The 13603-nt window shown below is 34.2% G+C and overlaps 1 protein-coding gene across 7 annotated transcripts in view; it reads left to right on the top strand.

Annotated features, from left to right (window-relative positions):
- Cnksr2 (connector enhancer of kinase suppressor of Ras 2) overlaps window positions 1-13603 on the top strand; it is a 223029-nt gene that overhangs the window by 98267 nt on the left and 111159 nt on the right. For all 7 annotated transcript variants that reach the window (XM_017318507.2, XM_006528861.4, NM_001310719.1 and 4 more), the window contains exons 6-8: window positions 776-895; window positions 6137-6196; window positions 11484-11552. In XM_017318507.2, coding sequence (XP_017173996.1) covers window positions 776-895; window positions 6137-6196; window positions 11484-11552 — 249 coding nt within the window. The remainder of the gene's footprint in view (window positions 1-775; window positions 896-6136; window positions 6197-11483; window positions 11553-13603) is intronic.

Raw genomic sequence — 13603 nt, 5'->3', positions numbered from 1 at the left:
TGCAGTATATTTGCATATCATATATAGGTATATTTGCAGTTTTAAGGTGTGAGTAGTAAATGGGGTACAGGGAACAATTAGAGATGAATGGGATATTAAAGGTCTTTGCCTCAGAAGGGTTCAGAATAAGTTAACTTTCTGACTGGTCATAAAAGGGTGAAGAAATAGATTAGCTGTTGCAAGCTATGCCTTATGGACATGGGAAGTTCTATACAAAGGTAAATTTGATCCAGAAAGTTGAGAAAAATACAAGAGAATTAACCAACTAAACATGTGATATATCTTTCAAGGACCTTGATCATTTTTCTTTTACTTTTCTGATCATTAAATAAAAGACATGATGCTTCAAATAATATACATAATACATAACTATACCTTGCATTAACATCCAGACATACAGTTCATATATCCATAACATAAAAAATTTAGATACATTTTGTGTATTATGTGTACCTAGTGAGCTTTTGTATAAGAAGTTTAAAGAATCAAATGCTAGGTGACATTCTTAAACTCTGTATTTTTCCCTCCTTAAAAGATTATAATAGGGGCTGGAAATATGGCCCAGAGATTAAGAGTGACTTTAGTTTCCAGCACCCACATTGAGTGGCTCACAAGTTGTAATCCAGATATAGAGATATCTGATGCCTATGAGGGTGTCAACATCATATTCACGCACCCATGTAATTAAAAACTAAAACAAAACTTTAAAATATATAATAAATGGTGATTTGTATTTACTTACATGTTTACCATAACTTGTCTCTTTCACTTCCAGTGTAAAACTCTCTCTGGAGTCTGTGACCACATCATATCCCTGTCATCAGATCCTCTGGTTTCACAGTCTGCTCACCTGGAAGTGATTCAGCTGGCAAATATCAAACCAAGTGAAGGGCTGGTAAGGAATAGCATGGTTATCGAGCCGTCATCCATCAGCACACAGCAAGGGATGTGGGGAAAGAAGCGGCCTCAGAATGTCAACATGTCGGAATTTCCAGAGACTCATCCTTATTCTCATTCCCTAGACAAGTCTAGGTAGTAGGATGGTGTTAAAAAAAAGATCACCTTTAAAAGACAGATCCAGAAAAATTGAGAGAACGGAAAATGGCAGTTGCTCAATCATCCTATTTAATTGGCTCATCATTAGTTGCATTCTTTCACCAATTAAAATTCCTTAGCTTAAGAACTTGTAAGAGTTTTACAGTAGCACAGTGTTGCTGCCAAGGAGGTATTTTCTTCGTTCATTTTACTTTGATTTATTCTGGTTTCATAGATCTTCTTTGTCACTGGGTAGGTAGTTAATTTAAAGTCACATTTTTGTGTGTGAGTGCTTCTGAGGTATATTATAATAGTGTGTGTATATGTGTGTTCAGGCAGGCATGACTGTACATGTACACATTGTGGCCAGGCTTTAACATTGAGTGTCCTCCTCAGTTGCTCTCTCTTTCGTTGAAACAAGAGTATCTTACTAAATAAACCTGGAGCTCAACACACAGACTAGCGAGCAAGCACCCCAATACCTCCTATTTCTCCTAGCCCTTGATTGCAGTCAGGCTCCATGATGCCTGACATTCTATGTGTGTGCTGAGGGCTTTTGGGTTTTTTGCATTCTAATCCTAGTTTTTATTCAACACACTCCTTTCGCTCTACACAAGTACAAACACAACCTTATCTAAAATGCTCCAAAGTTATAAAACTCAAAACAAATTTTATAGTACTGACTGTCCAATAAAAGCAAAAAGGGACAATGTACACATTGCCAAGGTTAACCTGCAACATCACCAGGAATGGCAGGTGACAATGGGGATGGGGTAGGTTTCATTAGCTACATAATAGCTATTGAGATTATTAAATTGAAAGTCATGATATCAAAAGAACTTTATTTAATCAAGTCTCATCTAACTTACAATAAATATCCCCAAACTGCATAAATACTGGTGCAAACAAATTAGATATGCTAAGAAGAAGCCATAAAATTTTTCATATAACTGTTAAATTGAAAATATATGATACTTTGAGAGAAAGAAATTGTATTCATATAACCATTATGTCAGTTTTTATTAGGTATTTTAATCTTGTTTAATTTATAAATGAAAATTCATCATACTTATGGTTGTATAAGTAAAATAATACATAGGACATACAGTGTTTGATCCTGTTCTTACTTGCAGATATACCCTAGGCTTTTAGAACACATCTGCATGAGCCTTTGCAAAAGTAATTCATATTTTAAAATATAAACACTTTTCAATGCATAATATTGAGTATTTTATTTTTTTCTTCATCTCCTCTTTAAGTTATTTTCATAGCATAATGTGTACAGTAAAAAATGAGCTAATACAACATTAGATTAAATTAGATTTTTGGGGAATCAGAATTAAATTTTCTTACTAATTTGCACCAGAAGCATGGGAAACAATAGACATATGAAGTGAGCCACAGTTAACTCATGGGCTTTAGGGACAATTTATTTCTCTATGACTATATTGTCCCGAGAGAGAGATCTTTTTTTTTTTAACTTAACACAGGTTTGTATCAGCTTTTTAGAATAGACATAAACTTAAAATGGTAAAAACCAAACATCTAAATAGTTTGGAAAGTGTCGTTCAAAGACAAAGAAAAATAAATTAGAAGTTAAGATGGGTGGTAGAAAGACTTTCTGTTTGCCTTGTATTTTCTTTGCAGCCCTATAGAGTAAGTATTAATTTTCTCAGTCAGAAAGTAAGAAAAGAACCATGGATTCTTTAATAATTATTTTGTATCAAATAATAACCAGGCAAGAATTTATGAGGTAAATCTAAATAAAATATATCTGACATTTTTTAAAAAATATCTTTTTTGGGGGGGAGGGGTGTTTATTTTAGCTCACTGTCCAAGTTCTTCATGGCAGGAGATGGAGGAGGCAGGATATTGAGGCCACTAGTCATATTACATTCACAATCAAGAAGCAAAAAAACCAAGGAGTGCTAGTACTCAATTCATTTACTCAATGTTTGATATACAGCCAAGATTCCTGCTGAGGGAATGAACCCCTGACCGTTAAGATAGTCTCCTCCAGTCGCATCACTTGATCTAGTAGAAATCGTACCTAGCAGACTCCCTCAGAGGCTACCCTTAGTCTGGCTGTTTGTGCACAGGTGTGTGCGCGCAGATGCTTCTCTTCTGAGTGACCCTAGATCCTGTCACACTGACAAAAGATGAACTCTCCAATCAATCTTTCTTTAGAGAAAAGAAATCCCAAATTCTTATATTTATCTCCCCCTTCCCAGTTAATGGTATTAGCTGTTTTTGTAGCTGTCTATGATAAGAAAAATTTTTAAAAATCCGAGGCTTCCTTCAATATTTTATATCTAATTATTTCAAAAGTCTTCATCCGAAACAGTTTTACAGCCTATTTCTTCAATCTTGTCAATATGTTTTAGATCAAGCTTTCATCAAATTTCTCCTGTCTTATTACAGGAAGCATAACTATTCAGCCCCATGACCTCCTTTCCTATCTCCACTGGACTCATTTCTTGCAGCATCTGTGGAGGGTGGATCTAAGAATAAAAGTAAAAAGTAGGCCCAATGATGTCAGGGATTCCCAAGTTCTCAACCTAACAGCACATACACAGAACGTCGCTCATATCCAAATTTGGAATTACTAAATGTAGGTATGAGCAGCTTAAAAGGATATTTCTAAATGTGAAGTTGCTTAAAGAACCTCATATGTGAAGAACGGTGAGAATATATCAACTGAATTGATATTTCGCAGGGAGAGAAAAAATCTAAAATGTTGAATATAAATGGAAAGAATTAAGGGTGACTCTTATGATTCATATCAAATTTGCAAAAGATTAGAGGCTTTATATGAGTTATTCAAGATGCTATTTTAAAATGCACTCACTTTTGAATAACCTTCATATGTCATATTTAAAATAAATCAGTTTGAAAATTTGACTAACAAGCAGTTGCTTAAATATATAAAATGCAAAGGCATGGGAAAGACTGCAAATAAGTGTGCTCAGTTGTAATTAAGTCATGATTTGCTTAAAAACACAATACTTAGAAAATTAAAAGCTGTAGAAATGAGATCTTTTAGAACAATTGAAATATGGATGACAGAAGAGAGATAATGAGTTGAACAGAGGGACCTATAGGCATCATTGGAGAAACTTCTTGGCTCCAGGCTTCTTTATCTGGTGAGCTGTATGATCTCCAAATATGCCTTATTTTACCATCTTGATTATGAGGCTTTGGCTATTATTGCTTAACTGGTGTTTGGAGATTAAATGAAGCAAAGATCATTTGAGCAAGCTGAGTAGGGGAGAAGGGGCTGTTCAAAATTAACTCCTAATGGAAAACAAAACAAAAATGACAGAGATGGTTTGAATGAAATGCAAAGCCAGTAGTCATCGCATTTTCAGAAAAAAAAAATGATATTTGAATGACAAATTTCTTTACCTCTAAACAGGGTCAGTCATAGCTACACCACATAGACTTCATTAAATAAATGTAACATACTTAAAACAACCCCTGGCACATTGTAATAAGTATTAGTGAGGATGGATGGATGGATGGATGGATGGATGGATGGATGGATGGATGGATGGATAGATGGATGGATGGATGGATGGATGGATGGATGGATGGGTGGATGGATGGGTGGATGGATGAATGGGTGGGTGGGTGGATGGATTTTGGAGGATGATGGTGATGATTTGTTTTTCTAGTCGAAATAATGGTTTGTTGGGGGCTTTGCTGCCTTTCCCACTTTATTTTCTCACAATCTTTTAATGTACAAAACTAAAACAAAATAGTAATATTTACCTTTTACAAATATTGTTTTAGTCCTTTTATTAATTTTTTATTAGCTAAGGTAGAAGCATTAGCACCAATCATTTTCTTTGATTTTTTTTTTACTTTTTTAAAGATTTATTTGTTTTATGTATGTGAGTATACCGTAGCTGTCCTCAGTCACATCAGAAGAGGGCATTGGATCCCATTACAGATGGTTGTGAGCCATCACGTGGTTGCTGGGAAGTGAACTCAGGACCTTTGGAAGAGCAGTCAGTGCACTTAACCACTGAGCTATCTCTTCAGCCCTTCTTTGATGTTTTTAATATTATTTGCTTCCCAATAAGTAATGAGATGAATATAAACTCAAAACTGCATATGACATACACAGTCACCAACATAAGGTTGAAGATTGCCATATTGTTATGGCCATATTTTTCCATAAATACTTTTGTTTGGGTTATTTATTTTATATTAAACTGTGAAATTTCATTTAAGAAACTGTAGTTCACTGGTAAACAACCTTCTTTTAAAGTAACATTAATTTCATTTCCCATTTAGTGCTTTGCTCAGCAGTTTTCAGAACTATTAGCTTTTCATATATGACATTTGGAAATGACTTTAAAATTGAAGGAACTACCTTGTCATTTTCTTGGTCATTCCAAACCATTAACTTTTCTGCTTCATTTTTCTTTTATCTTTTCACTGAAATCACAGGGATATTTGGGTATCTCATTATATAGTAAACATAAAAGTATGAGAAAATAATATAGAAATTGATTTCATTGTATAATTTTAAATGTATACTTTTCTGCAGATATTGTGTTGGTTATTGTTAAATCTCTTGTATATCAGACAAGGAATAAGAAAATATAAAATACTACAAATACTACAAAATAAAGGAGGAAAATGCAGAATGCTACAATATAAAAAAAGAAAGTTTATATAAGTAAGATTTTATTACTGTTTCACCTCCAGCTAATTACAGATAAAAGCTAATTGCAGATAGAATATTTCTATTGATGGCTACTTTAAATTGTAAAATTATAGCAGTATAATAGGTGACTAAAACATATACACAAATTTGCCACGTAATGTTAGTATGAATTTTAGAAAATTAAGCTATGTTTAGTATATTGAAATACTGTGCTGAATTTTATGTCTTTATGGCAATTTCACTTTTCAAGTAGTTACTTGATTGAGTATAAGCTTCTTTAGATAGCCTTAAGAAACCAGAACATTCACACATAGTAATTATTTTTTTACTAGTTTTAACTCAGCATTATTATCTCATGAATAAAATTATATTATGCTTGAAAATGAGTCAGTTGCTTCCCTTTTACTGACCCTGTCTTTTTCTTAGGGTATGTATATTAAATCCACATATGATGGCCTCCATGTAATTACCGGGACCACAGAAAATGTAAGTATGAAAACAATTAAGTTGGCATTTGTGTGCATTTCACATGATTGAAGTAAAATGTTGACTACAATAGCATATGATCACTGTATATAAAAATACATACTAAGTAGATTCTGGATGCATTACAATTTTGCTCTTTAGTTTAGAATAGTTATTTAAATAGTTATTTAGAGAAATTCAGATGTTTTCTATTTTGATTGTTAAACACTTTTTATTTAATATTCTTTAATCTTCTTTTACAGTCCCGTCATTATCCTCTCCCAGTCGGCCTTCTGACTGTTTCTCATCCCATACCTCCTCCTCCCTCCTCCGCCCCTCCCCTCTCATCTTCAAAAGGATGTCCCCATCCCCCACCCCCACCCCACCAGACCTCCCATTTCCTGGGGCTTCAAGTCTCTTGAGGGTTAGGGTTCTCTCACTGAGGCCAGACCTGGCAGTCCTCTCTCTGCTGTATATGTGTTGAGGGCCTCATATCATCTGGTGTATGTTGCCTGGTTGGTGGCTCAGTGTCTGAGACATCTCGAGGGTCGCATTTAGTTGAGACTGCTGGTCTTAATATGGGGTCACCCTCTTCCTCAGTTTCTTCCAGCTTTTCCCTAATTCAACCACAGGAGTCCCTGGCTTCTGTCCATTGATTGGGTGTAAGTATCTGCAGCTGACTCTTTTAGCTGCTTGTTGGGCCAGGGCAGCCATACTAGACTCCCATCTGTAAACACACCATAGCATCAGTAGTAGTGTCAGGCCTTGGAGCCTCCCCTTGAGCTGGATCCCAATTTCAGCCTGTCACTGGACCTTCTTTCCCTCAGTCTCTTCCCCATTTTTGTCCCTGAACTTCTTTTAGACAGGAACAATTCTGGGTCAGAATTTTTGACTGTGGGATGGCAACCCTATCCCTCTACCACAGTCAAAAAAAAATCGTATATTTTCTTTTTGGAGCCAGAGAGTTAATTTGACAAATACTTTCTAGCTTATGACAAGTTATTGTGACAACTAAATAATCTACTTCTGTCAAATAGTTTAGTTATTTTAAGAAACATAACTGGTATGAGAAACATCAGCTCACTCAGGCTTTCTGGATACTTGCAGCATAATTTGGCTCAGTCCATTAGAGGTGTAGATAAATGGTTTTAACACTGAGATTCCTGAGCTAATAGCATCAACCTACTTTGAAAGCTTTGCTAGAAATTTAAATTCTCAGGTTCCAACCCAGAATCATTCATTAATAAAAGTATTCTAATGGGTACTCTAAGTATAAATTGGAAAAAGGTTATCAGTAGTACATCTCATTCTAGATTGTTTTTAAAATCAAGTAAACAAGTTAAAGATAATGTCCCACAGAACTATAGCTGTGCTCTAAAAATAGAAGTATGCATATGTTAAGCCATGCATTAACATAATTAGCATAATATGAATTATCCCAGGTCTCTCCTCTTTTACATAAGCAGGTGATAATTTTTGATTTTGTTGTTATTTTCTTTTAGAGAGTCAGAGAAATTACATAGGTATGCTGTGTTCTTTTGCAGAAAACTCTGGTGGAATTAAGTTAATTTTAATTATCATTGATCTCAGTGGTTTACCAATATTTTCTCCTCTGAAATCAATATTTTCAATTAATATGCCTATTAACTAATTAATTATTGATTCAAGTTCTTTTCTTGGTTTCTTATTGAAAATGAAACACTGTTATTGGAATGGCATAGTAACATCATATTTGACATTAAAAGGGACATCTAAAATCAACAAAATGCATGCAATGAAATATTTCATAATCTGAAATTCAGAAAGACACTATTCACTACACTTTTGCTGTCATTCTCTAATTTACTTGTGCATCCATTAGATGACTTATATACTCATTGGTCATGTAGCAAACCCTACTCTATCCACTGTGTTCCAGACAAGGTAGTGAGCACTGCAAGGGCATTTATAATAAGCTAGGGTTTTTGTCTGTTGAGAAATAGCGAATATGTAGGGATTCAACTATGTGGACAGGTATTATGAATTTCTTGATTAAACAAAGGAAAAGCTAATAAATGCGATCAAGTAAATCGGAAAAAAATCACGAAAATGGTGCTTTTGAACTGTCTCATGATGTGTTTGTACGACTGGATGTCTGTTAGCTGACATTTGTGAAAATAACACTTTCTGTGCTTTACTTACTTGGTGAAAGTTCGTAAATACATCAAAGGACTGTTTGACTCTGGCCATAGTTTTACATATCAATCACCTAATCATTGTTTATCCTTTGATTCTTCTTCTCAATACTATTTTAATATTTTGGGAATCCTACATAATTTGTAATTAGTTCTGAATTGAGTCTTAGTAAAGCTGTTCACTAAAGTCGGTAAGTTATATTTTGCTTGCTGTGCCCTAGTTCTTTGGTTTTTATGTTTGAGATGAGGACTGGGGGGACATGACCTCTGAGATCCAGCTCCACAAGGAGCGTCTATAACTTGTATGACTTACTTGGATTTTCCCTTCCTATGCAAAACATGTCTTTTTTTCTTTTCATTCTTTCTTTTCTTTTTTTTTTTCTTTATAAGTGTGCAAACCATTCTTTTTTTTTTTTTTTACATCCTGACCAGAGTTGTATGATTGATTTTTTTCTATCCCTCTTTAAAAAGATCAGTTTTGAGTCAAATTGTACAAGTGACTGGCACTATTAAAGTAGTGATTTATAATCCTTTCAGAATTGTTACATACAGATGGTCTAATATAGTAATTTTGCCACTTCCTAAAAATACTTTGAAATATACTGTATTTTTGAATAAGGTTCATAACTCAGGTGAATCCCTAACAGTATCGTTAGTTCATTAAATAATGGTATACTCCATGAAATATTATCTTATCTTGAATTTTAGCCTATGGCAAATTTTTTGTGGGCTAAAAAAAAAATTCCAGTATTGTTTCAAGTCTTCTATGTTTTCAAAATAATTAGAAATTGGGAATGAGCTTTTAAAAAGTAACCGGCCTGATGACATTCTGGGTTTGTGGTACAAAGGCAAGGACCTGAATGTGATTCCCAGCCAGGTACCCTAGAGAATGTTAGTAACACCAGTGCTGGGAGAGCAGACAGGATGATCCCTTAGGCTGGCTGGCCAGTCAGGAGACCTAATCCATGAGCTCAGGTTCACTTAGAGAAACTGTCTCAAAAGGCAAGGTGGTGCAGTCACCAAGAGGGCTCAGCAGGTAGAGATGTTTGCTGCCAGGCCTGACAGCAGGTTAAGTTCATTCCCTGGAGCCATTGCCAGTGCAGTAAATAAAAAGAACGAACTCCTTAAGGTTATCCACTGAATTCCATAGGCATGCTATGGTGTGTGTATGCTTCTGCCCCATGCACACTCATACCAAGTAAATGTAAAAATAAAATTCAAAGAGGCATGTAACATGGGTAAAGGCACTGTCACAAAGCATGATCTGATTTCTGCCCCTGGAAGCCACATGGAAGAAAATAAGTGACTCACAAAATTTGTTCTGATCTCCACACATAGCACCATGCTGCAAGCTTGCGCACAAATTAAATGAATGAATGAATGAATGAATGAATAAATGAATGAATGAAATGTCTTTCCCTGTTTTAAAATTGTTTTATTTATTGACATTCCAGACGTTGCCCCCCTCCTGGTCTACTCTGACACAGTTCTTCATCCTATTCCCCATCCCCTTTGCCTCTGAGAAGGGTTCTTCCTTTACCCCCACTCCAGACATCCTCCTTTCCTGGGGTCTTAGGTCTCTACAGGATTAGGCACATCCTCCCCAATGAGGCCAGACAAAGCCGGCCTCTCCACATATGTAGCTGGAGCCATGGAACTTTAGTTGGTGGCTTAGTCTCTGGGAGCTCTGAGTCAGGATAGTTGACACTGTTGGTCTTCCTATGGGGTTGCCATCCCCTTCAGCTCCTTCAATCCTTCCTCTAGCTCTTCCATTGGAGTCCTTGACCTCAGTCTAAAAAGAAAGAGTGAATAAGGTGAAACAATTTAAGGAAGATTCCTGACGTCAACCTGGCCTAGACACATGTGCAAACACACACACACACACACACACCACATAAACATAAAACAAAATAGCACAAAATAACTAGAAATCACTTTTATAGTACATTCCATTCCTGGGTATCAAAGGCAATCTTTTATTTTCTGATCCTGTCACCACACTACTCAATTTCTTTGTTTTTTAATAGATGGTACTGAGTAGTATCAGAGCCTAAGCAAATGATTTTAATAGATTAACGTTTTATAAAAATCCATCTGTAGAGTCAATGTACAAGAGTTTATTGCCAAATAAAGATGCCTAAAATATATATAATTATTAATCAGTGGTAACTAGGAAAATAAGTCTATATAAAATCTATTATAACACCTGGAGAATTAAAAAGATTCCATTACGAATCTTATTTTAGTTTCCTTTATACATTTTAAATTTTATAAATATTAAGTTATCAAATTGGCTTTATTTGTTTTTGTTTTGTATTAAAAGGGTAAAGTCATGGAATTATTATGTTCTGTAGTGTTAACATTTTGTTTCATCTATTGTGGTTTGTTAAGAGCATCTATATGCTCTTGTAATTAGATACTTAGAATGTTATATAATGCAGACTTCATGTAATTGCTCTTTGTTTTAATTTGCTTTTCTGTATCATTCAGAATAGGCTTTATTAATAGTGAAATAAATTATCAACTTAAATATCAGGCTTTGAAGTTTAATGCTAATTATACGAATATACTTGAAAATATTGATCCATTTATCTTAATATGGATTATTTATATTAAATGGGAAAGACCTAAGTAAATCTGTGAAAGTATTATAAAATATGCATATACATTTTTACATTTTTATTGAAGTATTTTCTTCATACAATACTTCTCCACCTTCCAAATCCTCACCTTGTCTTTCTCCTACTTCTTTTTTATTTGTTTGTTGGCTTTGTGTTAATTGTTTTTAGTTTGTCTGTTTGTGAAAGATATTTAAAAGCCTGTTGCCTAGTAGTACTTAGAGGGTGTTCTCGATTAAGTTTGCCAAGTTTAGTAGCAGTTATTATTGCCCTTAAATGCTTTCAGAAAGATGTTTTTGTTTTCTAGTGTAAATATCTATTACTTTGCATTTCATTTGTCATTACCTATATAGAGAAATCAATCCATGTGTTACCTATCAGTAAGCAATTATAATAATTACTTGAAGGCTATGATTAATTTTTTAAAATCTAATTAAATAGATGGATTGTTGCAATGTTTCCAGAGAAAAGAAAAGGCTGTTGATGTTGATATTATTTCTTTTATGTTACATTCAGTCACCTGCAGATCGCTGTAAGAAAATCCATGCTGGTGATGAAGTAATCCAAGTGAACCATCAGACTGTGGTATGTATAATCACCTCAAGAGCCGGTGGGGACGCTAAGGGAGAGACTCGTGAATTAGACACCAGGGTTTATACAAGACCATTGAAGAACTTATTCAAAATGAATAATTAATCTTCCAAATTGTTTGATGGAATTTAAGGCATGACTGTTTAAAACATGGCAGAATATTGGTGGTTACAAATTTGACTTTTCCTGATGGAAGTTCGTTTTCATTTTCATAGGTTTGTGAATTAGCTTATATATATATAATATATATGTCATATATATTATATATAATTGTAATAAACATACATTCATTTATCTGCTGGAACACTGACTTATTAATGTGTGGAAGATTTGGGCATAATTTAAGTGTACATTTTTGTAAAAATTATGCTTTTAAGTAGCTAACTTGGTTCTTGGCTTGCCAAGAGGAACTATAGTTTTACTTCTAAAAAATATTATGTTAAATAAGTTCAGAAAGCTTTCTTGTCCTATACAGTTCACAAATCTGTTCACAGAACTATGAATGGTAGCCTGTGATAAATGTGATGATAAGCCAGGAAGCAGGAGTGGGAGGGTTGGGGAGCAGGGCTGGGGGAGGGTATAGGGGGCTTTCAGGATAGCATTTGAAATGTAAATGAAGAAAATATCTAATAAAAATGTGATGATAAATTTTCAAAGATTTAGGAAATGAATGCTATTTGTTTCTGATTATTTCATATGCCTCAGATGATTTGCTTTGTTTCTTCTCTTTGACAAGCATGAAATCTGATGTTGAAATTTGAAATTAAAATAATCTGAGATTATTAATATAATAGTCTTCATCTTTAGAAGTATGAGATTTTTAACAAACAAACATTTTACGCTATTTACTAACTTCAGGATGAATGACCATTTCCTGCTCATGCTGATAAGCTAAATTTGCTTTTGCATGGCCTAGTGAAAATTTGGGAAGACTGGTTTTTCATCAAGAAAGTTTAGAAAGGTTCCCAATGCTCATGAAAGTTAAAATGTTTCTTCAGTGAGCTCATTGTCTACCTGATATAAAAGTGGATAGAAAATCTTAAATGAGATATATTGATGCGTGGCTGATACTGAACAATAAAGTACTAATAATATACAAAGGCTTTCTATCCCTTGATAGGCCTGGTGACTGTATTTTCACACTATAAAAAATTGTTCAAAGTGGTTGCCCTTTAGAAATTTCTAGACCCATAGAATGAGAATTTGAGTAAGGGGATAAAGCAGCTATTTCAGTACCCTGGCAGCTTTTTCTTCATATTGGTTCCTTCTGGACCAGAGACTTTTGCAAGTAGACCTTCTCTTGTATTGTTTCTGTGTGAAATTCTACCTGATAGAGTTTAAGATGGAAGTTAGTTTCTAGTAAAGAAAAAACATTGTTTAAAGAGTATTCCTATCTGACATTCATTAAATGAATATCAAAGTTTAAATATTTACAGAAGATCTAATAAAATCTGTCTGAATTGGTGACATTTAAATGTTATGAGAATGTGCATACACATTTTCATCACAGGAATAATTACAATTTATTTTTTGAAAACTGCACAGAATGAGGATTGGGGGAAATAGTTCTAGTTTGTGTTCTGAAATTTTCTTATGGCCTTAAGTGACTAATAGTGTCAGTGTAGTTTACCTTTCTAGAAATATTAACTATAGCAGAAACTTAGCATGTAACTCTAAATACAAATATGTCACATATTTAATATTTCATTTATTCTTTATAATAAATCCTGCTGAAAAGCTGCTGTAGAAATTGAGACTCAGAAAAAGTATTTAATTCATCAACATCTCATAACTTTCTGATTCCAAGACCCAGACTCTTACTTCAATCTTATTGTACCTTTCTATAATTCAACTTATAAAATTGTCAGACAAAGGAGTAAGAATCCTAATAAGTTAATAATCGTGTGAGTAAATCTCAAGATTCATTGAGACATTCAGTGGAACCATGTATTAGGAAAGAGGAGAGAGAGAATTTACATAACTGGAGTAGTGAATCAGTTTTCCTGAAATTTCCTGAATTAGGTTTGAATCTCATCTTTACTGCC

This window comes from Mus musculus, chromosome X, assembly GCF_000001635.26.
Source record: "Mus musculus strain C57BL/6J chromosome X, GRCm38.p6 C57BL/6J".
Taxonomy (NCBI): domain Eukaryota; kingdom Metazoa; phylum Chordata; class Mammalia; order Rodentia; family Muridae; genus Mus; species Mus musculus.
Note: the sequence above shows the minus strand (reverse complement) of the source record. Positions and strands in the feature narration are given on the sequence as shown.